Here is a 27347-nt window from a genome sequence, read left to right as displayed (position 1 = left end):
AAAGTACTCCCTCCATCTACTCAATATACTGCTCGACTGAGTTAACATCTGCCCTTGTTTGTCTTTTGTGGTTCTGCTTTGTAATTTGTTTCCTTCTCTCAGCGATTTCAGTACCACAAGTCCTTCACTATGTTCCTCTGTCCCTTGTACCTTTTGTATGTGTCTCCTGATATACTAATTAGATATTGTTTCCACCTCAGTTTCTTTATTTTTACTTGCTCCTTTATATTATCACTCCACCATGCTGTTCGATTGATGTGCTTGTTTATCCTGTTTACCCCGCATGATTCCGCTGCCACATTTCAATTTCCTTCCTTAGTTTTCTATGATATTCCTATAATTTTCTGCTGTTTATTGATCTTGTAGTTTGTATGCGTTTATTAGGTAGTGATTTGCCTTTTTGTCTTCTTGCTTACTCGTAGTTACATCGCTGCCCCTACTTTTTATTTTTCCTACCAATAGATAGTGGTCGCTGAAGATTTCTCACCTGCTGACTTGGCTTGCATACTGTTTTTGTATGAGTGTGTACTTGTGTAGTCTATACTTGATTTTTCATTCCTGCTGCGTACTCGTGTAAATTTCTGTGTTTGAGAAAGATGTTCGTAATTATTAGCCTATTTATTGTAGAAAATTCCAACATCCGTTCTCCGTTGATATTTCTCTTCTTCTCCGTGCTTTCTCAGTATTTTTTTCGAGTCATCCTTTCTCTTTTTCTCTTTTTGATTTCAGATAGCACTAGTATATCGAGTTTTGCTGTGTTCAATTCTTCTATAATTTCGGCTTTTTTCCAATCAAACTTCTTATGTTCTATGTTCACAATTGCCATTCGTCTATTTCTTGCCTTATTGTTATCTTTAGTCCGCCCGCGCAGTAGCACGTAGCACCCTGTACATAATTTTTCCTTGCGCATTTTTTGCACTAAAGAGACAATATACAGAGTGCGTCGAAAAGTAAAGTAACTTGATTGTTTTAAATGCAACAGTATTTTTAAAATCAATTTCCGAATTATGTGCCAAATTCTACACCTAATAAAAATAATGCTAAAATTTAAACAAATGCTGTTCCATTTAAAAAAGTCAACTTTGGTGTCAAAATCTCCTTTTTGACCCACTCTGTATATTTTCTCTTTAGTTCAAAAAATGTGCAAGAACAAATCATGAATTTGTTCCATATTTTAGCCGCTCACTGTATAAGTACATAACCTAATAAATAACCTTTTTTTTACTTGAACGCTTTTGCCTTTTTTTCCTTTATAAAATTTGAAATGAATAATTTGTCATTTATTGCCATCCGCACGTTAGTAGGTTAGGTATTGCATTGGGGTAAAAAATGCCCCCTCCCCCTTCCCACTTCTGGGACGGAAATTCACGTTTTGGAGCACAAGGAAGAATTTAAAAGCGCTATCTTCACCAAGGTCACTCCTTAGCACTGGGAAATCCCATGCCAGTACCTTTTACCTCACACAAGATCACACCCTAGCATCAACGCCATAACCTTGGTCCATAATGGTGTCACTCCTTAGGTACGTAACTTGGACATTTCCCTCGCCAATTCCATTCACCAAAGCCACGACCTTGGTCCAAATTAGAGAACCGCGACCTTGTGACGTCACAAAATATAAGATGGCACCGGTATTCTTCTGCCCTACCCATCGCAGGAAAGAGCTAGATAAACGTTTTCACGTATGTATGGCTGTGCAACCTACGTCACGTAGACGTAACTTTGATGTCAGCACCTTCAGTAAGGTTGGGCCACTATGTATGTGGTATGTCAATTTTTAAGTAAAAATCTGTTGTGTTATTTTGAATAAACACGAAGTTAGCTTATTTTACTTAAATTTGTATCTCAGTGTTTGTTTTTCCTTTTAGAAATTTTTTTAAATGCATAAGTTCAACAAGCCAGATTTTGTCGTCAAGTTCAGTTTTATCAAGAAGAAATGAAGTTCTTGAAGCGTTCAGCGTTTACGTGTCAGTTTTAGACGCAATGTCAACTTTCTTATTTATATAGGTAGTTTTTTGAAATTTTAACTCCAGATGTTTTAGTACAGACAAGCAGATAGGATATTTTAAAAGTCCTATGTGCGTATGTGCGCAAACTGAGCAACTTCTAGCAAAGACAATCATATCCCATATTGTAACAATCAGATCCACCCATGCGCAAACTGCGCAGTGGCAACTTTATTATTTATAGAAATGTTTTTTGAAACATTAACCAAAAATTCTTCTAGTAAAAGTCAACGTACCGCATATTTAAGAGAATATTTATACCTTAATTTACTTTTTTTATTTATACACATAAATAGGCCGTTATATAACATTTTGGGAAGTACTGATCAATTCATGGAAAATGCTCTAAAACTACTCGCCCCAAAGCGAAAATTTTCCTTTCATTTTTTGTTTTCGTTTGAATATAACGGAAATCAATACAAAAATATCGAACCATCTTAACGGACTCCCGTTACACTGTCCTGTCCTGTCAGAACAACTAACCGCCGTCATTTTATCCCTAGTTAGGCCGCCGCCGTATAATCAAAAGATACGAGACGGCGAAACGGTTTAGTTTAGAACATAATTATCACTGGTACTTTTTAACTTATAGCGAAGAAGCGAATTCTGGATTGGTATCTGCACGCTGTAGATACCTGCACCTAAACAATTGTTTGAACTTTTATCAATTTGACTGCTCCCAACTCTAATATTAAGTCTAATCGCAACCCTTTCAAAAGGATGAATTCAGGTCAAGAATTGTTCAAATCTCATGTTAGGAATCTGAAAAAGTGATTCGAATCCAGCCGTGATCCATACCTTTATAATATATGGCATGGCAATAAACTAATACATGACTGTGAGGTATGTAATGATGTGATATGATACTGATATTATATGTGAAATATTTCCCGGTATTAATTCCAAATAGGACTACATGTCAGTTCATATGTGGCAAGTCGACAGGAGCAGATGTCCCGTATTTTGTCGACTTACCACCGGTCCCTACAAGAGAGACGCTGAACGTTCAAAAGTAGAAAACTCACCACTAACAACAAGTATCTAAATTTGTGTAATCAAGTTAGGTTTGATGTGAAATTAATCACCAATCGGATTATCGTTTCGCAACAAATTAGTCTGTTGTAGTTTGGGATGAAGAAGTATTTACATACTAAACTGACTACTCGAAATGCAAAGGTTTACATTGAGAACAATTAAAAATCAAGAGCTTGCCTAAATATGCAAACACAAATATTTAATTGTAAATGGCTGCTATCAGAACACAGTAGTTAATGTACCATAGCTTTTGCTCGCTCAACAAGAAAATAGAGTAAATACAAATTTAAATGTAGAGTTGTGGTAACCACATTTGGCATTGTTTAATGACGCCATCGGAGTTATTGAGAGCGGCGTTCGCAATCGCGATAGGTATACATTATTGTACATTTATACGTATTTAAATGTACCATGGCCATTTCCTCTAGATAAGTATCAGAAAATAATGATCGTTTGCAAAGTGTTTTTGACGTAAAATATATGAAGAGTAGCGAGTAAAACTATTAGTCATTTTAGGGCGGCTGTTGAGTGCTGAAAGCAGTATGGGTCAAACTGTGTTACTTTTTGCCATTTTATGCAGCGTGTTGTTGTGTGCCGAGACACAGTTTATTATAGTACGTAAGTCAATCCATCAAGCAGTTATTAACGTTTTCGCTTTGTGCGGAATAAATTGATAATGTGCCCTACGCCCCTACTCCCGCGCCTTAGATTGGAGAATAGTGCACGATCATTTATTATGTTCATTAGTCAAAACAAACCCCACAGATTTACTTATATTATTATATTCAATGGGTGCGTTTCGAACATAATTACTTAAACGAAATAAAAAAAATTACGGTAAGCATTAAACAATAACGATTTCGTGTTTAAAGTGCATGTTTACGACGAATTAACTGCAAAAAAGAAAAACAATTCTGCTTACATAAAAGAATAATTCCGCTCTTAAGTTTATACTTGTTTTACTGCTTGCTCCCTGCTATAAAATACTACAAGCAGTGGTAATCTTATAAAATTTAAATAACAATACTTGATAACGTAACGATTTAAAATAGACATTTTTACAAAAAAGATATTCAAATTTTACGGTTTATTGTAGCTCATAATTATCATAATAGCGATGCTAAAAAAACGTAACGCTTCATGAACTTATGGCGCTGACGTTGCATTATCTTTTCATAAGTAATATTAATGGGTGTAGAAAATCCAGGCACTTAGATGTAACAATGACTTATTTCAGGGTCGCAAGGTACAATTTCGAAAACTAGCGATGTGTCCTGGACAACGGCGCCCTACTCTCGTGTTTGAAAACGTGGTCTTTACTCGCAACGAACAAGGAGCGACTACGGCTATAAGTTTTATGGTATACGTTAAGAAACGAGTGGAAAGGCTTACGGTAAGAACTAAATAACAACTTTTCTCCGAAATTATTCATCATTTCAATCGTTGAAAAACAAAATCATTGCTGATTCTAACCGTTTAAAATAAGAGAAACTAACAAGAATATTGCTCTATTTATAAGCAAAGAAAACCCCCTTTCTGTAAGCAGTTTTCTTTTCCTCTAGGGAATAAATAAATGGGGTTATGAAAATGGTAAACTTTTCTTTTGTCGTACGAGATGTAATGATTAATTACAAAATTTGAATTGGTTAAGTAGGTACTATAAAATGTGTCAAAATTTGGATTGCAGGACATCTTAGGTCACCTTAATATCATATTAATTTTGATCTAATTATGTTGAATTCCTCTTTTTTTTTAATAATAATTGTTCTAATATGCACTGTTAAACCTAAATGGGAATGAGTTCATCACCTGAAGCTTTGATGTGACGACAAATATACAATCCAACTTAAAAAAGTAAAGAAGTGTTCCAAATTAAGTTTCATTGAATTAGACATAAAAATAGGAAACTTAAGTTTCTCCTTTAGATTCTATGCACAGTCAAGATATAAAATAATTGCATGTTTTGACTGATATATATATATATATATATATGAACTGTAAGTTTGTTGCTGTAAAATTAAAATCATCTTAATAATCACATTGTCTCTCGTCGTCTAGATTTTTCAACAATAAAAATCAGCGACCAGTCTTAAAATTCATGCTATTTAAGCGCGATTCTAACGATACCAAACACGACTCATTTTGATAAAGATTGCTGCAACACAGTTAATTAATATGGTAAACTATACTCACTTAATTGGCCGGATTGAAATTTCTAAATACATAAGTAGAATTGTACTCCTTTTTTACTAAACTAAAATCGGCCAATAATTTCGTAACGGGGCTGAAATCCTACAATATAATAATATAATAATAATAAGAGAGCTTTCGGATGCTGTAAAGATAATTGAAATATCTGTAGGGGAACGGTTAAAAAACTGATAAATTGTTTACTTATCATCAACAGTTGCAATAAAACACAATTAATTTCTGCAATATAAATAATGATATCTAGACGATGCGGTTTTTAGTATCGAAGTGCACGTCCGATTTCATCCATGTACCAGGTGTTCGTTAAAGCTGGATGATTGCGTGTGCTATTTAGGCTTCACTTTCGGTACGTCAAGAGTTATCGCCCGGATGGACGTAGAAAGGTACGATTTTAAGAACGAGTCTTAATTAGTGAATATAATTGGTCAATACTATTTAACGAACCACTTGTTTATTAAATGTAAACACACGCGCGTTGTGGATCGGCCAATTACCTACAGATTATTTTCTTTCAGATGTCGGTTACCTTCTGGAAATGCGAAGACTATGAGCACATGGACAGTTGTGAATATTATTTAAAAGATTACACATCAAATGACATATGTGAACTTATGGGGAAGAAAAATCAGATTTGGACACCTTTTATGGACAATTTTAGTATGCCTCCACGTTGCCCTATTAACGTGGTGAGTTGTTAAATCCAAGTCTAATATAACTGCTGCAAAAACTTATGCGAAGAACGCCAGTAATCATATATGTACTAAAGGAGGAACCCATTATCTTATTACAAACTGCGGTTGTATAATTGTAATAAGTTCATTAATTACTTACTGCTACTATAATGACTCTAAGTTCCAGATCTCGGTATTAAATCCATTAGGGGGTATTACAAACTATATCTGCAAATATAATTAATGGTTTGCAAAACATCCATGCAGAAAGAAATGTCAAATAGGATAAGCATAAAATGTGTATATTAATTATATTTATGAGAAGAACTCTCAGAAAGCTGAATGAATAACAAATAGCTAAAACGATTTTACGCTCTTGAACACGCCTAAAAAATAATTTTATTATTTTATTAGGGACTCTCCTTCCCTCAGTTTAAAACTTTCTATTAAATTTTAATGCAGCAGCAGAAATGAATATACAGCAGAATAGGTCTTAAATATTTAAGGAGTGTTGATTGTATTTCAAGTACGTAAAACTTGAGATGTTTACTACCGGTGCCTTAACTTTGATCCATCGTCTAAAATGTATTGACTATGCTAGGTTATCCAGGGAAATTAAGGAAATAAAAAAAATTAAGAAGAACTAATTGCTAATTGTTTACTTTGCCTAATGTACACTATGATTATATTTGTTAAACGTCATTGTACTTCTATTTACGGTCTATTATACATATTATGATGAATGCCTAGGGTACACAGTGTGTTTATGTGGGAAATTAATGGGAAATTGGATTCGAGTTTTCTAAAATTTTTGGAAAATTTACTCCTGCACAAAATAAATTTCCTTATGCTTAATTCAAAATACCTTAGCCACAGATATACATAACAACAGATTGTTAACCTTATGCATTTTATAGGTAACACATTTAGGTATACTTAAAAGCGCCCTCTATTGAGCAGCAGTTTAATGATGAACCAAGGTTGGCAATATTGGTGTTTGGGTATATCAGTGCGTTAGCTAAAACGTGCTCATTAAATACACCATTGCAATTTTACAGAAACCTAATCACATTAGTTTCTCATACAATCACCTACCCATTTCGTCGGACACTCTGTATTTCAACAACGCAATTAGTGACGATTACTAAAGGTCACATATTTTTAGGGAAACTATACATTCGCACCCACCCCCATTAATGAAAAGCTGTTAACCATTCTGCCGTTACCAAACGCATTTTGGAAATTACAATTCAAGGGAAACGATACTATAACTGGAGAGTACGTGTCATGTGTTGATGTCGAATTCGAAATTCACTCAAGGCGTAGAAATTAGATACCACCGCACAGCTAAGAAATGTGGAAAATAAGAAGAAGGCATAAGTACTTTTTTTAATTACGTGTTTATTGTAATTCAAATATGCATGTAAAAGTGTTGTTAATCAATATTTAATTATGTAATACTTTGCTTTATTCCTAAATGTATTGTTAGTTACAGGTTCACATTCTAGCTCTAGGCTCTAGTAGAACTTGACTACTTAATTTGGGATCAGTAATGGTTCAGAATTGTTTCTGAGGAGTCCTTTTTTCTTGTAGAAATGTTTATGGTAAAGTAGCGCATATTTATAAAGTGTAAGTCCAATCATAATGTTTGCTTTTCACATTAAAAATTTAAATTATAACAATACTAAACCCAATTAATAAAAAAAACATTATAAAGGGTAAGTAGAATTGGCGTTACGTTTCCTCAAACATGCCGCATAAACAACCAACTAGCTCAGGGTTAAACACAAAATAAGAGCTTGAGAATCTTGCACAGCGGTTGTTCGTTCTGGGTAAAATGATCTTCGTAACTTCGTTGCACTTACCAATGGTTGAGCGCCACTCAATTTCTAACTGAACTCTCTCCGTAGGAAATTGATAAGATGCGAGGGTAGTAATAACAGTGCAAATCAATTTAGGTACCAAATAAATACTTGTTTATTCACACCAAAATCAAATCAAAAATAAACTCCACAATGGGATAGCGTAACACACAAATATTCAAAATTATAAGTTACGTTACACACAAATCTGAGTATCTTGACTGGGCAACTGAAAATGTTTACAGTTTAACAAACCTCCAATCAAGAATGATTGATTACCAAACTAATTACTGAATCTTAACACAATTCTTCACAAATAAATTTATACTCCGGGCACAAATTCGCACGTATAGGGCCAAGTACAAGTAAAACATATTGGTCGCCGTTGACGCCAACAATAATTGAGCTCAGTTCTCGGATCTCAAAACCTGGAAAGCCTCCCAAGCAACAAAGTCGAAAAATATTCTGAAGACATAGAAACTATTAAAGAAGAAATCAGAGTGAACAGTTCAAGAATCCATAAGGTAATGGTGAAACCAGAACACAAATTATACCAAAGGGCAAAGAAATTTGATGGAAACGTCAGAAATTGTCATCCCATCAACTTTGCGAAGGCAGTAGAAAATTATTTGAAGAATTTCGAAACTGCTGAACAAGAAAAGGTCAACAGCGTAGTGGAGCTATCAGAAGACAATGCCAAGCCTTGGTCTTGGTGCTTAAAAGATCCCAAAAAGCACTATGAAATAAACATTTCAATAGCTGCACCATTGAATCGATCACGATAGTCTTGCACTCCGATTTATATAGGACTTGTACAGGGGACCTAAAACATGTTTATTTAATGCAGTAAACATTCCAAAGAAATTAAAGCGTCACGTCTTTAATTAATTTTCGAATGCAAAGTTGTGTGGCTTTTTCATATATTGCTTGCGCTTGGAAGTGAAGAAATACCCACGTGTCTAAATAATTTTCGTAGAGCTGTAGATATTAGTACTTGCTTAGAGTAAAAGCGCCCCACTATTCCTTATATGTCGCCCCTTACCGGTGGTCCATGTTTTTTGTGCCTTATGAAATAAAATGATAGGACCATTGGTGTGAGTGTGCTTGTCTGAAATTCTATATTAAAAGCTTATTACGAAGATTAGGATTGAAGAAGATTACTCCGTAATATCATAACTGGTTGCTATGGCTAAGCTGCCCTACGCCAAAAAAATTGCTACGAACATTCTTCCAACAAGTAAGCCTATTGAGGGCCTAGAACAAGAGGGACAATAAATAAATAAATGAATAAATAAATAAACAAAATGCCGGTCACTCAAATTTGATCATAATTATTCCGTATTCTATCAGAGCTAAACACTACAACTAGTATGCACAATAGTGCACACTTTTGATGGAGTTATTAAATTAATAGTATTAAGAGGGTAAACCTCGCATTTACGGAGCTTAAAATATATAATAGATGACCAGGCTGCATGCACAACGAATTATAATGCAAACTAAGCTCAATCCTCTTTTGCAACAAAATTAATTATTTTATCAGTGGGATTTCAAATCGACAAATTAAATTCTGCACGTGGTCATTCGCAAAATAGAAGAGGATTTTATCTAATCTGTTAAATCAGTCGATAGGGTTAAAACCTATTACGTACACCTATCTCTACCTCTATTTGCATAAACTTCAACTCGATTTTAATTAAAAATTCAAAAGCTTCAAGTGACATAGTTTTTATACATAATGAACGTAAACAGCGTTGACATTAATGGTTTAATAATTACTTTTAATGGTGAGCACTTACTGTCTGCTTATAGCACGAAAAGTAGATGCCTTTACTGACCTTTTTATGCCGCTACTAATTGAAAGTGATTCATCGAATGCATTACTGTATAAATACATAATGTGACGTGTGTTCACAAAAGGCATAGATAATTAAGTTTGTGATAAAAAGGAAATTGAACAAAATAATTAAGCAATATACCCTAACTATTAAACTTTACTGCATTTCGATTTGCAAATCTGTAACAGAAAATTAACGCAATTTCAGCAAATCAAATTAACGCAAATTAAAACTAAGGATCATCTCTAGCAACTGTCGATTTAAAACAATACTAATCAATTTAATCATAAAAACCACCACATACCAATAATTGACGCATTAAATTGGCATGCCATGTGTGCCAACTGATGAACTAACTAAAACCATTGAATAAACACTTAACACTTAAAGTGTTTATTCAATGCTAAAACTCTGTGCAACTGGTTCTATTCTATTCTATTCTCAGGGGAGCCCGACCGGGCAGCACTTAGGCACATCAGAGGCCCATTGTGCCTACCCCCTTTCTTCGCAACTGAGTTCAGAGCCCGTTCCTCTCAATGAAGGATAGGACCCTGTTTAGCTTAAGTTGCTTCACCCTCCTCGGTTCCAGGTATCTGTCTCCAAGGAGTTGATATCTGTCCCTGATCAAAGCGTCACAGTGACAGACCATATGCTCGGTAGTTTCATCTGCCTCGCCACAGAACCTGCACGTGGACTCCTCCGCGAGCCCAATGTTATGCAGGTGATAGTTGACCATCCAATGTCCCGTAAGGACACCGGTGATCTCCCTAATCTGGCATCTATTCAGTTTTAGAAGCTTAGAAGACCCCGATTTGCCAAGGGGCCCTGTTAGAAAGGCCTTGGACTGCCGGAGTCCGGTTACTTGTTGCCACTGAGCCTGGAATTGACTGGTCAACCAATCTTTAATCCTGGCCCTAACAACGGAGGGAGCAATCCCTAGGGTAGGCTCGGGCCCGACGAAGACTCCACCACTGCCTTCGCGAGCCAACTCGTCCGCCCTTTCGTTGCCCCCTATTCCGCAGTGCGCTGGCACCCAAATCAAGCTTACCCTATTAGACTCACCTAATCTATCTAGGGTTCACCTGCAATCAAGCGCCGTAGCTGATCGGAACCTGTCTACCGACAGGGCCCTCAACGCCGCCTGACTATCGCTGCATATGTATATATGCTTATTACGGTAACCTCTACGGAGGTTTTCCTGTGCACAGGTCATGATGGCTAACATCTCTGCCTGAAACACGGTGCTATGCTGACCAAGGGAGACGCTGACGCTGGCTCTCGGTCGATCACCATATATACCCATGCCCGTTCCCCTTTCTGTTTGGGACCCGTCTGTAAACCACACGAGCCCCTCAGGTTTGAGGAACGGGCAATCCGAGTTCAGCCACTGCTCCCTATCCGGGAGAATGACTTTATAACGCTTTGGTCTTAGCAAGATAGCCCGGATCACGTCCCTCCTTGCGAGGAGGGGATCGGTCCTGAGGGTTTCCTCCCAGATCCGCCCGTGCCCAAGGCTGCCTCGATCCTTCCATTCATCCCAATCGTTTAGCCGTATGGAAGCTTTCCGAGCCTCTGCCTCCACAGCTAAGTGTAGAGGCTCTAGGCCCAGAAGTGCCTCCATGGCCAAGGTTGGCGTGGTTTTTAGGGCTCCAGTGACTCCCAGACAGGCGAGTCGCTGGACCTTTCCTAGCTGCTTCCTGTAGGTTACCCTGCGCATGGCAGGCCACCATACAAGTGCACCATACAGTATTATTGGCCTTATCACTGCAGTGTAAAGCCAGTATACCAGTCGAGGGTTCAAGCCCCATGTGCAACTGGTTACAAAACAATAATTATTTAAACTTTATAAGAAGACCATAAGGCTACACATCTACCCAAATACATTTAGTCCACCGTTGCACCAGCTGTTTTCCACAAGGAAAATCATTTACTTATCCTTAAAAAAAACGAAGTTACTGCTTTTGTTGTTGTTTGAAGAAAATGACATACCAACAGCGCAGTGTTTGTTCGCCAAGAGTTTTACTTTAAGCGTTCAATCGTGCTTCCTTAAGCTTCATCACTAATCGTGATCCCTTTTGTACTCAGTAAGCAAACCGCCGTCACAGTGCCAAAAAATGGTCGCCCTTAATTTTCCAGACGAAGACTGGATTTTTGGGGGTACAGACTTATAGAGCCCTGCAACAATGCCGACTTTGTTAGAGTGACTCATCCGCGTTTTGTCGTTAGTACACAATTAGCAAAAAAATAACTGACACTTTTTTGTGCAGAAGTAAGTTAACGAAAGTTGTGTGAGAAGTTCAAAAATTGGTTTGTCCGCTTTATGGCAAAAGTCTGTCAGTTGAAAATGTCAGTTTAGTGCAACGTGAGGCTCTTTGTCAAGGTTGTCTTATGATCTTAAAAGTTTGTACCGTCTGAAGAGCCACCGGCAATTCGTCATTTCATTCATCGAGTTAATGTTGTTTGTCATCAAGATTTTGTGTGCTAAAGAGAAAAGTAAAGTACAGAAGCTGCCAGCGTTTGTGTGTGGGGTTCAGTGCTCCTTGTTTACTCGATGAATGGCCTTTTCCACAAACTTAAGTAGAGCTTAGCTTAAGCGTAGCTTAAAATCCATAGCAATGATTATTGAGGCAATACTTGCCATGGATTTTAAGCTAAGGCTCCACTTAAATTTGTCGGTGCAAACGGGCATTAGTGTGTACCTACTTGAATAAGGGCTTATGGATTTGGCTATCATATTTGATTTTTGGTTGTCCATTTTCTTCGTAAACCGTATCGAAATACACGTCGATTGAAAAAACAGCTGAACGCGCAAAGTAAAACGCATGGAATTCTAATTGCCGTCTTCCGAATATATGGATCTCTGGCGATTGAATTTATAATTTGGGAATTCCGACGTGATTAGTTTGGACGGGATTTGCCTGTGATCCCAGTCGAAGTTGACCTATGAGTTTTACCCTTTAGGCGTAAGTAGGTATCGTCATATTGCACTTCATTTACTTATCGAGCATCTTCTTTAGGTTTAGGCTGTAATTTTTGTAATGTAATTTTCATCGACTATCGTTGCTTCATTTACGATTAGCCCTCTTATCTAAGAGGTAGGTAAATTTTATGTCACCAAAGAAAGAGGTTTACCTTTGATTTCTTTTAGGGTTCATGTTCCATACACGTTTTACGTTACATACCAATTCTTGTTCGACGTACAGTACATGCTGAGAATCTTTGCCATTTCGGTTATGTTCGAGTTTGAAACGCGAATGTTGTTGAAGACCACCACTTCCTTCTGAAGGGGGTGGTCAATTAATTAGCATACCGATATAGAAGCAGATTACGAGTAGAGTGAGACCCTTCAGGCATTACCTAATTAACTAATTCTATACCGATTCCTGTGGCTTGGGAGGTGTTCTTTGATTGTTTTCAGGAATGGATGCGAGAACTGAGCTCACTTCGTGGCGTCAGCAGCTAGATTTATTCAAGGTAAGAGTTGCCTTATGTGTTATTTGTGGAAAATTGTTTTAAGATTCAGAAATTGGTTTAATTAATGGATTATTATTGACCCTTTTGACATCTCCGTTAGTTATGAACCGAATTGCATGAAATTCCAAATGAGCATAGCTTTAGTCATATAATACCTAACGCCAAGCCAAGTCGTATCCATGAGCTTGTTTGCTATATTTGTTTAATTTATTGCATTTTAATCCATCTGGGAGAAAAGGGAATACTATAGCCCGTAACTGGAAAACACGATGGTTTAGTTGACCGAGTAACTATTAGGTGTCATCAATAAAATTGTCAGAGCATATTAGTTTATACATTTCCATAAACAGGCGGAAACCTCACGGTGAACCCTCCTGTAGCTTTCGTTTCGAATCGAAAATGTCGTAGTTCTTTGAATAAATAATATTAATCGTTCTTTTTATAGCAAAAAACGCGAGAGGTCTCTGTGGCATGGGCCGCCGCTACATAAAATTCGTTAAACTATGTCTTAACATTCAGCACGTACAGGTAGGTGGTGTCATTATACACACGTATTCCCTTGTGCAATAAATAATGTGTAACTATACCCTTGCGAATTAATTCTACCAAATTTTCCTTTTCGTAATTGCCTATTCCAGTCAATAATCGATTATTTTATTGGTCAGAAAGTTATGACCAAGAAATTTTTATAGAGGTAACGACAGAGCAAATAACAAAGTAATAATCTAAGGAAAATGTAATGGATCTGTGTTAACGCGGTAACGAAATGAGAAAATTAACATAGAAAAACAAGCGAACTTTAAAATTTAAATTATATTTGCACATCGTTAATAATTTGTGAAGACGAAACGAAACTTTCGTAACATTACGCAAGGTAACTTACTTAAATTAACAGACGGGATCGAAGTATGTTTAGTATAAAATTTCCCTAAATAATTGGACGAAATATTAATCTCGTTAATGCATCTTAACTAAATTGGCTATACTATTTCGTATATAAACGATCCTCATTAAGCAACCGGAAAAGTGTATGTATTCTGACCCAAAATTATATACACCATTCGCGTTTAGTGGAAAAACTAAAAGAAAACAGCTTTTTTGCACAGTTTTTCATAAGAGCTATTATTATCAAAGTATAAAGGCGGAAATGCTACGACAGGCGATTTTTTGCGTCCATCCCTAACCCAATATTTCAACGAACGATTATGTGAAATGGTTTAATGATATAAGAAAAGGCCTTTGTTTGCTATTATTATGTGTATACAAATGAAGTAATAGTCTTTTTTTGGAAATGGGTGGTAAGCATCGGTAGGTCAAGCGTAAAGATGCTTTTAAATTAAGATTAAGAAATATCCCTTCTTTGTCTAACTTGAAAAAAATGGAGCTTAACCAAATGGAAGTAACGCTTTCTCTCGTCAAATTTCGTGTATATAAAAAACGACGGTTTAGAAGATTGTAAAGAGAAACACCTTTTATTTCGTTTAATATGCCAGGGAAATATCATCCCGCACTCATTGTTGTGTTTTTTAAACGTGATGTATGGTGTCACAGTAAAGAAAAAACATTCTAATGCCGCATTAGTTATTCGCTTATTTGGCGATCCACACTGTGGCGAATTTGAAAGTTAACACAAGCCTTCACACAATCATTATTTATTAAACACAACTTTAAACAATTTGGCACACTTACTAAATTACAGTGAAATATTAATGAAATGGTGCATTCTGTTCAAAAGAAAACCGTCTCGAAAACCACGCAACAACTGTAAACGTCCTATACAAAAATACAAAATACTGAAACTAAATTGCATGAAATTCAAAATGGTCATAGCTTTAGTCATATAATACGCAATTCCAAGCTATAGCCATACCCAGGAGCTTGTTTGTTAAATTTGTTTACACGATTATTATTAATTATTATATAATAAAATTACAAGTTATTGTAGTTCCTTTAATTCAATCAGTAAACCACCAGGTTAGGTGTTAAATATTTTCTAAGCAGAATTTGATTTTATTTAAAAATATGTAAAGATATAGAGGGGGTTCCATTAAAAACAAAGGATATTTTATGAATATCTTGAGAACACTTTCGCTTTGAACACACTGTAGACGTATAATCTAACGCTTAAGGCCTCCATGCCGGTCCGTCGGGTTTATCACATGTTTTTATTTCATAGATTAAAAAAAAATGTTTTTGCTTAAAAGCTAACACAGCAGAGATTTCAAGACTTTGTGTACATTGTTAATGTAGGCTATTCGTAGCTACCGGATTAATGTAGGCGGAACGGCATTGTATACGTTAAACAAAAATATTTATATTTCTGGGAAAATTGTATGTCTCTTTTGCTTTGGTTACTAGTACATGAGATACGGTATTAAATTTACGAATCTTGTCGAAATGAGAGAGCTGCACTTTAATTACAACTTCAAAAGGGTCACTATTTGAAAAAGAATACTATCAAATAACCGGGGGCTCACAACATAGAACAGCTGCAATATCATTCACCTTACAAACGAAATTCTAGCCAGTTCATAATTTTACGGTGTCTGTCCGGCGGTCCGTCAGAACTATATCTCGAAAACGGATGGACCGATTACGATTTTGTAGGTAGATTATTTATCGAATTTGTAGATTGGAGTTCGTCAATTGGTAATGTCGGCCAAAAAAATAAGGACGGCCCTTGTGACATCGAAATGCATGATATGTAGATTTAACTCGATTTAACGTTCACATTTACCACGACGTAATTGTGTATTACGTCATAATCTTGTAACAGTGCGTATTACAGGTGAGTAGAAAAACTGCGTACGATGATGCAGAGTGCGACAATTCTACGACCCTCAAATACGCAAATTACAACCGAATTACGTACCATACTGTTTCTACGACCATGAATTTCGAATTGAAAATAAGGCCAAATCCAAAACGATGATCTGTTGAAGTTTTGGCATTTGTAGATAATTATCATCTATTCTAATTTTTCAATTACACACGGGTGTAGGTAATTGATACTATATCATGCCTCTAAATTATACGTTATGACCTCATTCTCAGTGAGGTCGTAGAAAAATAAATTATTTAAACACTCTTTAGCTTTCTTCTACACAACTTTACAATTAAACAAGACAGACTGTCTTTTCAAATACGGCAATACACCAAAACAAACGACTACGTTACAAACGACCACCACCAAAGTATCCCGGATTAACGGCTTCTTCTTCTATTGAAAACAATTTCCATTTCTCACTTCCATTCCTCCTCCCTTAACAAAATACGTCTTCGAAAGAATTAACATCTATTTATTTCGGCGATAACACGTCGAAAACTTCACTGTTTGTTAAATATTCATGCCATCGTTAAGTAAAGCCGTTGGAAAGGGAAATACGCTTATATTGAGTGAAATGGCCATGAGTTGTTCTTAAAGCTACCCTTTAGCCATCCTTAATCCGCGTGTGGCATGATTGAAGTACATAAAGTCATAAACATACGCAATTAATAATTAGCATTAGATGATCACCTACCAATCCAGTTTTGAACTGAAACGGCTCTAAGTAAAAGCATCTTTGCATTTTTGGGAAGATACCAACGACGGCTATAGAAAATATTGTAATTATCTAATTAAAATGAGGCTTAACTTACTCATAAACCCGTTCGTAACAATCACGATAATGGTAAAATATGCACCTTTGGAAGAAATAAACGAAATTCCTCCCTAATATAATAAAAAGACGTAATGAAAAGTTGTGTGGTAAACCTAAAGGTATAAAATAAGAAGAAAGATTTATTTTCACAACTTCTGCAAGAGAAGCCATATTTTCCTAAGCGATTCTCGTGTATGGGAAGACAGAAGAGATTTAATGATCTTGTACACTAAATTATGCTGCCCGCCAAAATATATACATTCAAGTAATGCAGATATAAAATAGCTGCGCCATATTAATTATGCACTGCCTAATATAAATTCTCATTTATATTCTTCTTCAATAAATACTTAATACTCTTGAATTATATTTTCGTTCAAATTTATTTCCTTTCGATATTAAGGGATTTATTCAAAGCATAGGTAATTCTAGTTTAAATGACAACTTCAACCGCACGAATTAGTTCAGAACTGTAACATTTTAATTTTCGGATTGCATTTTTCTTATTCAAAGCGAGGCATTTACACCCGTGCTCTTCTGAAATGTATCCCACCGGAAAATTGCCTACTCGTTCCTACAAGTCAGATTGTGTGGCATTACGAAACGAGGGCAAATTACGCACGAGGGAAATTGTTCTAAATAAAGCCAAGTTAAAAGAACAATTTCTACAATAAATTCTTATGTTAACCAGTTTTATTTAAATTTGATAACCACAGCTCACAGACGGCATACTTTTGTAATTTTACATGCACGATCTTGATCATAGAGGAACGATTTTGCTGTTGCGCGTTGGTGCAGGAAATAAAGTTTCTTCTACTGAAAAGTGCAAAGTTTTGCGCGTTGCAATTAGGTTAGCCCATAATTTTTAAGCAACTGCATTATCGGGAGCAAATAAATTCTTGAATTGTTTAATATTCAACGAAACCTTCCAGTACAAATATAAAAGACAAGTTTTAGCTGAACAATAAAAATGCATTAGCATTGGAAATTTTATTCTTTTGTATTGGGAAATAACATTTTACTCTTCATAAAGTTTAAAACTACTAGTTACTAACGCCCAGAAGGCCTTCTGCTTTAAAACAATTTAAATTCTTAAAATTTTCTACGCAATATGGACGAGAGCCGTTATTTTAATTGCGCTATCTATCAACTCGACTGTGAATTAGGTAATTTAGTAGAAGAAGGTGTTGACGTTTTACAAGGTTAAGGTATCAGTTTGCTAAAGTTTTTGACGAACAACTCGAAATTCCTTAATCCTTAGTTGGATTACTGAGCAAATTTGAAGCATTGTGCTTTTCGAAGTTGTACTATCAGAACAATGAACAACTGCCGAACTTTTTTGTGCTATAATGCCCATTCTGAAACTTCAGAGGCAGCCAAGTATAACGACTTATAATAAATTTAAAATCAAAGCATTTCGTTTTCTGTCAATGTGGTATTTATGCACAGCAATTTCTATGTTTTTATATAGGGCGGTGATAAAATAAGCTGAACATTTTGTTACCAATTAAGATTTTCCGCAGAAAGTTCTAAGTACAGGAATACAAGACGAAAAGTAATGAAAATCATTCAGTGCTGTAAAGAATTTATTATCGCCTATAAAAAAAAGTGCGTAACGGTGTTGGTTTACGTGGGCAGTTAAAATACAACACAGTTAAAGAATTATAGCAGACATAACAATATGCTAATTGAACATTTGAAATATTGTACACTGACATATACAATAAAAGTGGGTTTAAAATTATTCCCGGCATGAATAATAATTACGTTTAGCGTTTAGCCGTATTAAGGATCAATAATTAGTTTAAATACGAGAACATCGTCTAATTTTTGTGTTAAGTAGGTACACTTTTAAAACCACACAGGTCCAAATTACAATAGTCGATATAAATCAGTCTAATGTCAAATGGGTACCGAAGATAAATTGTGTGTTTCTGTGTTGATGTAAGCAATACCTTACAATGTTTATAACTCGTGAACAGTTTAAAATTGGAAGTTTTTTTCTGAAAAATTGCATGCTCCATTTGTGCAAAAAAATTTTTTATTTGTCCTATCATTTTTACCAGTAATGTGCAGTTGGCGCAAAACCAATTATTGTGGGAAAACATGCACATACATCACTGTGAATTGATGTAGTGCTGGACGGTGTCTAATTTTTGTTTATCTCTCTTGTAATTTGTTTATTTAATTGTTAACAATTTAGAGGTTTTTCAAGTGCGCGTTTAGATAAAAGAATTGTGCGTACTTCAATAATAGAATATGTGTGTCTTTCAAAAGACCTTTATTTTGCCGTTTGGCTTTTTCGGTAGACTCGCCCTGTCCCCTACCGAAAGGGTGACCTACCCTCCTACAGGCGAGCATTGACACGTCCACTCAGGGATGGGGGGGGGGGGGGGACGCCACCACCGTATCGATTGAGTCCGATCAAGCAACACACGTTCCAGACCGAGATCGATAACATGCTCGCCTTAGATACCATCGAGGAAGACGCTCCGTGCGCAAGGCCGCTCAACGCCTATTGAGAATGAGGACCGGAACAGACCACCGCTTTTACAACCCTTAAGCCACACCTGACCACTGCTCCCATGTTTAGGCAAGCCGACCCGATGCTCCCGTACCACATAAAAACGGACGCTAATCAGCACGCCAACGGTGCGCTACTCCTCAGGGAGAAAAGGACGACGAAAGGCCGATCGAATACGCAAACCGCGTACTCATCGCAGTGGAAACAAACTACTCCACGACCGAACGAGAGGCATTAGCTGCAGTCTGGACCCCTGCAAAGTTCCGCGGGTAAGCGGAGTGCAGCTGTGCTGTCAACTGACTATCCACCCCTGAAATGGCTCTTAAAAGCTAAAATTACCTACATCCTCTCTCGATCACCTTGCTCTCCAGAAACAGAGGCTGAATTCCCTGTATGCACAGTGACGGTGCACTTCTAAAAACGACCAGCAGGGTAACTAATGGATCCAGAGGTGCGAAAAATCGTAAAAAAGTTCGAATAGTAGTAGTCGGGTACAACGGACTACCATCACCGGACGCCAAAAGGATATTTTAGGTCACGAGGTATCCTATTGCGATTCACCTACGACCAAGAGGAAGAGAGCCACAGCAAGTAGTGCCTACCCAGGAAAGGGGTCAGATTCTCCACACAAATACCACGACACGCCCACCGCGGTTCACTATGTTGTAGAGCGAACGCTACTATTGATTTCGGGGGTTACCTCCCCATCATCTGGCTTAGCGTCGAAGTTAATGCATGAAACGTAAGATGGTATTGAATAGAGGCAGATCATGTACGCATTCCTAATATCATAAAAATACACCAATAATAATATGAGTAACATTAATAGTACGTCACATGTTAAAAATTCTAGGGGAGATTGTAAACATTCTAGATAGATTTTCGTAGCAGCTATTACAAGTATGCCAAAAAATTGTTACTAATCCCTGGAACCCGACAACAAATTACTGTCCTATGTGATTTCACCAATCATCATTTCACCTGGAGTATATAAAACTGTAAAGTGAAGTGTATTTTTTCTGTTAAAAACTCATCGGTTTTATTTTAGGAATGTCGTATATTTGATAGAGCGTGCTTCAATTTTGTATATTGCACTTGTATATTTTCCAATTCGTTTAGCCTTTCGGAGATATATTTCGACATATAGATCACAGAAAGCCTGACTTATTTCCTATACGATTGCATTTATTTATATAGTGGTTACTCTTGCAATTCTAGAAGACTATCGGTACGTGCATGTAAAGAACGTTAGGCTTAACAGATCCATTTTCCTGAAAGCAGAAACATAACTTTATTTCATTATTTAGAACGAAATCTTTTACGTTGAAAAATTTGAGAAAACCCCCAATTAACATGTAATTTAATTATGTTCGTTATTATCCGGAAACTTCTGCTTCGTTGTTCCGTTATACAATTATATAATAATGAAAGATTTTATATGGAGCCTGTAATTAGAAAAGCGGTGCCTTAACGGAATTGGGAGAAAACATCAGTTACGCAATTTAATGTCACTGAATTTTACAATCAACAACCGAAATTAATCCAATACTACTCGTAGAAAAACAATTCTGTTGTGCAGACTGTTCAGTTTTATCTAAAACAGATGTGTTTCGACCAAATTTGGATTTTCACTGCTAGTATCGGCTTCATTAATCAATCTTTTTTCGTTAAGTCTTTCTTTCTCTTGATTAGTTGCGCTTTATCTTTTGTCGACCTTTTTGTTGGTTCATATTTCATTAAATCCTTTGTTGCGCTCTATGAACCGGCAAGCGGATTACAATTGTTTTCATAATTCCCTACACGCAGTTGAAATACAATTTCAAATACCTCCCTCGCAATATTCCGAATCCAAAAATCCCTTACATATAATATTCAATTCGATTTGTATCTTTCGTTGAAAATTTGCATGTAATTAAAGATAAAGTTTCGAGTTATAATAATTATAGGTATGCACGGTTTAAATGACTTCGAATTCGTTTTTTAGGAAGAATAATTCAAATGAGTAAACCCTTATTTAAATTGTTCCTAGTTTTTTCTTATAAACAAGCGTTCTTTCGTACGGCTCCGAAAAGTAGAAGGTAATGTTTGATTTTTGCGGAATCTCTTTCACAGTAAAAATGTTTACCCTGAGATATCTCCAAAAGATAAAAAAAATAAACACTTCCTTTTTACGTCTATTTCCCCTTCGGCTGTTGTTAAATATTCTGTTTTGTTGAAGTTTATTTCGAATCCTGCCCAGTGGCGGCGTAAAGAGGGAGGGGGGGGGCATCATTTCTGGGGGCGCTTATCGAAACTTTAGTTAATAAAAACTTATCTGTGCTCTGCAATAAGCAAAAGCAGATTCAACAGTACCGCAATGTTCGATAGAAAATGAAACCTCCCAAGACCAACCGTAAGAAAGGTGCCCCATATGTAAAACACCCTTACTCAAAGTTTCATGTTACCCTATCTGCAATTGTCCCGGCTTGTACCAACTCCAACTTGATTCTTCTTAAGGAGTCTGCTTAAGACAAGCAGGGCAGTGGATATCAAGCAATTAGGTAAGCTGAATTAAGGTCAATTTACACGGTGGGTGTAAATAAAGTATTGGACGTGCTGTGAAAATCGCTTGCGATAATATCAAAAAATTCCAAAATTTTAGATTTGGTTTAATTGTTTGGAATATTCCAAACTTATTTATATAAAATTCTAAAATCTACAAAAAAACCTAGTGTTCAAAGCTTTTTGGTGTTGTTTGCTGTTTAGTTTCATTAGGAATTTTTGTTTGAATTTGTATTTAAGAAAAACAGCAAAAATTTGAAAAGAAAACGGTTGCAAATATATTTTGAAGGCGAATAATCCAGGATGGAGGGTAACAAATTGCTAATGGTGGGACTTTTTCACTTGTGTACAATTCTGAAATTCGTGTAGGCGTGACATTATTTAGCATAGAGAAGATGTCGCAGTTTATATTCTTTAAACCACCACCAAACGTATTACATCCGTAATCCAAGAACATTTGCTCGTGGTGACCCGACAGTTTTCCGGGTGACTTCTTTCATAGTGAGTGGTGATTATTTATCCGGGTGGTTTTATCGCCTGTATCAATACTTTGAGATCTAAAATAAATTCGGAGAATTACGTTCACCAAAAAATGATCGTAATAATAATGAAACGGAACCTGCCTGCATATTTAATACTTGCTCTAAATGCCTACGTAGTAAAATATAACTGTAATTGAGTGATAAATTTAAATTCCACTCTCTAAAATGATTTATTCGGCACTTCTTAAATTGTGTTGTGAATGCAGTGAATAAACGGTCACGTTAATTTGCTCTTATTGAAATAAATGGAGGTCTCTGAGCTTTCGTGCAGGATTTAGCTCTTAGTGTAATTTTTTTGGGTGCTTTAAATATATTTCCCGGTCCGGAATCGCAGATAAATATGCAAAATTGATATAATAAACCGATATTTGCGGTTATACGGTTGAAAAAATTTCAATTAATCGATTTGTTCAAAGCCGAGCACTATTTTTCCTTGTCTTCCGCATCTGAAACACTCCGCATGTCAAACAATAGTTGCTCTGGAAGTTCATTAATTTTGTAGAGAACAGCTGTGAAGGCAGTTCTTGTATATCCTGCGTCCCAGATTTATGTCCGTTGCTTTAGGACAGAACAATCAAACTCGTGCTGTTATTTAAGGTGGTGTTCGCTCAGCCCACGGAATTTAACGCTTTCTTTCAGGTGTTTTAGTCACACGATTTTTGATTTTACCCATTTATCATCAAGTATCTAAGGTAAATTATTCGCACAGAACTGGAGGGTATCGTGCACAATTATAGAAAATATTTTTAAATATTTATTTTAATTATAGCAAAAGGATCCCCAACAATTTTGAAATGTTATAAGTATGTAACGTATAACCATCTATTATCATTTTAAAACCATAATATTAACTTTGTTTTGAAATCCATCCATTATGTGAAGTTATAAAAGTATTTTATAGAAGTTTGTGTGTTTCGTATGAATGCAAACAGTTTTTCTAATAACACAATAATGAGCAGACTGGAAATAATTTGGAAAATAGAAGATAAGTTAAAAAATTTTTCGTCATCCCATACTGTTATTTCAATTTAACTCAACTCATTTGACAAATGAAATGTCATTCGTAACGGACGGTCCGTTAAAAAAACGGACGCATATGTGGCCGTTAAGGAACAATGCTTTTATAATGAATATGAAAATGAAGGTGACAGTTATTATTACTAGAAATGTGTAGTCTATCGTAAGAAACTTGATAACCACTAGCACCTGTGGATATTATATTACACTTGATGAAGAAGCTGTGGCTATGGATGTTGTAGTTGCAGCGTTACCATCGGAACTTTGAAATAGTTGTTTGGTGATTTTTAATTGCTTCAAAACAGAATTTTCAATATAGGACTCCGCTACCATAGATGAATCCCATCCTCCAAGTTCCTTCACTGCTAGGAGATTGCCGTTATTTTCTGCAAGCACGGTAGGTAGCTGATGACTTTCTTTTCAAAAACACGAATAATTTTCCGAATCTGCAATGTAATAAACATCCCCAATATATCATAAATACACTACATAAATAAATTACCAACCTTATTGAAATGTTAATGTTGTCATTTATACCTTCAAAGTGAGTTTCAACATTGAAACTTTTGTCGATAATGAATTGGGCGAGTACATTTCTGATTTGCCCTTTACCTACGGTAATAACACGTCTTCATTTACTGAATTGATCCTCTTAATCTTAAGCCATTGCTTGAAATCTTTGTATTCTTTATTATATCGCGCCCTGGTTTTTTCTGGTAGCAAATCGACACGTGCAGCCATGGAATCTGCTAATACGTCTGGAGGAATATTGATATTTCCTTCAATTTCGTCCATATTATTATATTTAACTACGTGAAAAGTGTGCATCTTTATGAAGTCAAAATTTCCCGGCACACATCCTCACCCCGACGCAGGTGGATGATTCAATTCTGACCTCAATTATTTTCTTCACCCTCAGCAGACAGTGAGCATGTTCAAAATCCTTAAATTCCAAGCTAACCTTAACTACAATTTGATCAACAACTAAAATTAAGGGGTTTCGCAAACACAAATCACTAATCCGACGCAAACGTTGAAACGTCGCACGCACAGACTTGGTCCTTAAAAGCTTCTTCTTTCCGATGTAATAAACGTAGACAGAAATGTCCTTAAGTCACGTTAACGTAAAATCCAATTTAAAATTTGAAATCGCTGTGTAAAATACTTGAACTTGACTTAGTGCACATAGAAAAACCTTCAAAAATCTTCAATTTAAAAACATATTCGACCGCTAACTGGACGGAAAACAAAACTCCTTTAATCTTGCAACGAACAAGACTGGAGACTGGCGAACAAAACGAACCGGAAAAACTTGGGCTCGAAGACTTTATACGACGTAAAAACATTCTGCGGCCACCGGACAGCGGTTCGATGTTGATACTAGCAAAAAGCGTCTTCTAAACGGACCGCACTTCGGCCTCGGAACTAACAAATGCAAATTTCAGGCGGATCGTACCTTGACCTCCAAACTGGCAATAGGCGTCCTCTTCTTCGAATCGGTCGTATTTAATCCCCCTAATTTCTCTTTTCCTTGTATTATTTTAATAGTTTTTGCGTATTAATGTGAAGTGATGGATTTTTGAAAAACATTCAAATAACTCAAAAATCGTCCCGTTTAGACGTATCGTAACTTGTACTCAACAATAAGCAAACATGGACCTGCATTACAAGATATGTTATGAACAGATATACAAATAATATTCCATTTCCTTTTTTTTTAAATGCACGTGTTGGAAATAATAATACAAATTTACTGAAACAATCATTGATGACCATGATGTCAGTATACCCTTTGGTGGAGCGTAAGAATGATTCCATAAAGTCTACACTGATCATCTACCAAGCTTCGTACACTTTAGGACGACTACCTATTGTAGTTGATCGGATTTATGGTGAACGCATACTTCACAGCGGGAAATATAAAGTTTTATGTCACAAAGACGGCCGCCAAACCGTATGCGGAATCATCCATGTGAAGCGCAAATGGTTTATTGATGTCGGGGCCATTGTTTCGAGCGATGGAAAATAATTCCTTCAAATGCTGAAAATACATATTCGTTACTCCATTCGATTTAGCATTCTTCTGAAGCAAATTAGTCAACAGAACTGCTATAATAGCAAAGTCTGGCAAGAAATGTCGATACCATGAACATATACCAAGAAAAGAACGAAGTTCTTCGATGATGGTAGTGGGTACGAACTCGAATATTTAAAATGGCTTTTGCTTTATCGGAGTCTGGATGCAATCGGATGGTTGTAGGTATACGAGTATTTCAAGGATTTTATCAATAATTCACATCCCGGTTTTTGGGGAGTTAAACCCAATGGCATGCGCTGAAACTTAAAAAATCCGCATCAAGGGACTGTGAAACTGTATACTGATAAGACGATTCGGCTACTCCGACTCGGTAGTAAGCGGATTTAATATCTTAGGGGTTGACGAAACGTGCGCAATGGATAAGCGCCTTTGACTGTCACAGCAGTCAGCTTCCAATAGTCACCGCTAAACCATAAGGGTTGTCATTTTTTAATGAGACAAATAAAGGAAGCTACTTTTAGAAGGCCTATTCCAGCTTCCAGCATATTATCTGTCTTATCGTTTATTATTTTTGGATTCACCGGGCTTACGGGATAATACCGCTGTTTGATAGGTTTTACTTCTGAAGGAACAATGATCTCATGCTCACAACGAGTCTTCAAGGCTTATCTTTGATTCAATGATAGTGGAGAATGATGGATGACATCGCATCGAACAATGAAGAGTGATAGGGCACCCTCAAAAGCCTTTGTCCAGTGTAAGGTTGTTGTAGGTTGGGTTTGTATAATTGTCATTTGTTTGCAATTACCGTTAGCATACAAAAGGAGCTTGATTTTAGAGAATATAGTAAGAAGCGTTGAGTGAGAAAAAGTGAAGAAGCGCAACCATACTGTATTCAGTAATCAGTAATGTGTATTGTTAAACAGATTCTTAGTAATCCATAAATTAACAATCATAAAAGTAAATATAGAAGCGTATACATACATTATTATTAAATTATTATAAAAAAAGTAAAATAAAAAAAATATAAATGGAAAATAATTGCGATACATATCCCGATCTCAGTCGCGGCAGCCCCCCCCCCCCGGTTTACAGAGGGAGGGGCGGTAGAAGTGCGACTCTGATGCTTAAATGTCGCTCAATAACACAAACAACACTGCCACTGTGGAAATCGACTACTTTTTAGGTTGTCGAGGTACTGAAACATCTCTGCAGAGTTGGACTGGATCACTGGGTCAACTGGGTCACTAAATTAAACTGGGTCGCTGGGTCACGTCATACTCTTTTCAGTTAGACCCAGTGACCCAGTTTGACCCAGTGACCCAACTTGACCCAGTTTGACCCAATTTCACCCGGGGACCCAATTCGACCCAGTCACCTAGTTTGATCGAATAACGCAGTTAAGTCAGTGCCCTCGGTTCAAGTGTACAGATTATGAAATAAATGAAATGCTGGTTTGTTGAAAATAATACTCGATTGCTTGACAACTGCCATTTATGTGATGTTTGCTTTAATACTGCCGTAAAAAACTTTCAATGTCCCGAATTGTATTAAAATAATGTTATTTCTTTGCTTCAGGGCTTACCAGTTTGCTTACAGGTGTTCATTCACATTTAATTTGTTTCTACTAGTTAGCTTAATCCAAATAAATCTTTTCTCTAAATACTTTCATTGACTACTTGACTACAAACTATAAACAAATGCATTTGATTTTTTTAGGTATTAGTTCTCTTGAATGAAATTGGGCTAAGTGCTTGTTGCCGAATATTATTGAGGAAGTTTTTTTTTTAAATTAAAAGTTACTTGAAATTGTTTTGGATGATACCTAACAATAATTTAATTACTGGGCCACCGGGTCAAGATGGGTCACTGGATCAAGCTGGGTCACCGGGTCAAGCTGGGTCACCGGGTCAAGCTGGGTCACCGGGTCAAGCTGGGTCACCGGGT

The 27347-nt window shown here is 36.4% G+C and overlaps 1 protein-coding gene across 3 annotated transcripts in view; it reads left to right on the top strand.

Moving 5' to 3' along the window:
* The window catches only part of LOC116166723, a 47733-nt gene extending 40451 nt beyond the window's left edge, over positions 1-7282 (top strand). The window contains exons 1-4 of one of the 3 annotated variants that reach the window (XM_031481799.1): positions 3500-3655; positions 4279-4434; positions 5768-5938; positions 7089-7282. In XM_031481799.1, the coding sequence (XP_031337659.1) occupies positions 3584-3655; positions 4279-4434; positions 5768-5938; positions 7089-7256 (567 nt within the window). In that variant the 5' untranslated portion in view covers positions 3500-3583 and the 3' untranslated portion in view covers positions 7257-7282. Of the gene's footprint in view, positions 1-3499; positions 3660-4278; positions 4435-5767; positions 5939-7088 lie in introns of those variants that run through there. The other 2 variants (XM_031481800.1, XM_031481801.1) reach the window with 2 other exon arrangements.
* The last annotated feature ends 20065 nt before the right edge of the window (positions 7283-27347 follow it).

This window comes from Photinus pyralis, unplaced genomic scaffold (assembly GCF_008802855.1).
Source record: "Photinus pyralis isolate 1611_PpyrPB1 unplaced genomic scaffold, Ppyr1.3 Ppyr1.4_LG3b, whole genome shotgun sequence".
Lineage (NCBI taxonomy): Eukaryota > Metazoa > Arthropoda > Insecta > Coleoptera > Lampyridae > Photinus > Photinus pyralis.
The sequence above is the reverse complement of the archived record's forward strand: the minus strand, read 5'-3'. Positions and strand labels throughout refer to the sequence as shown.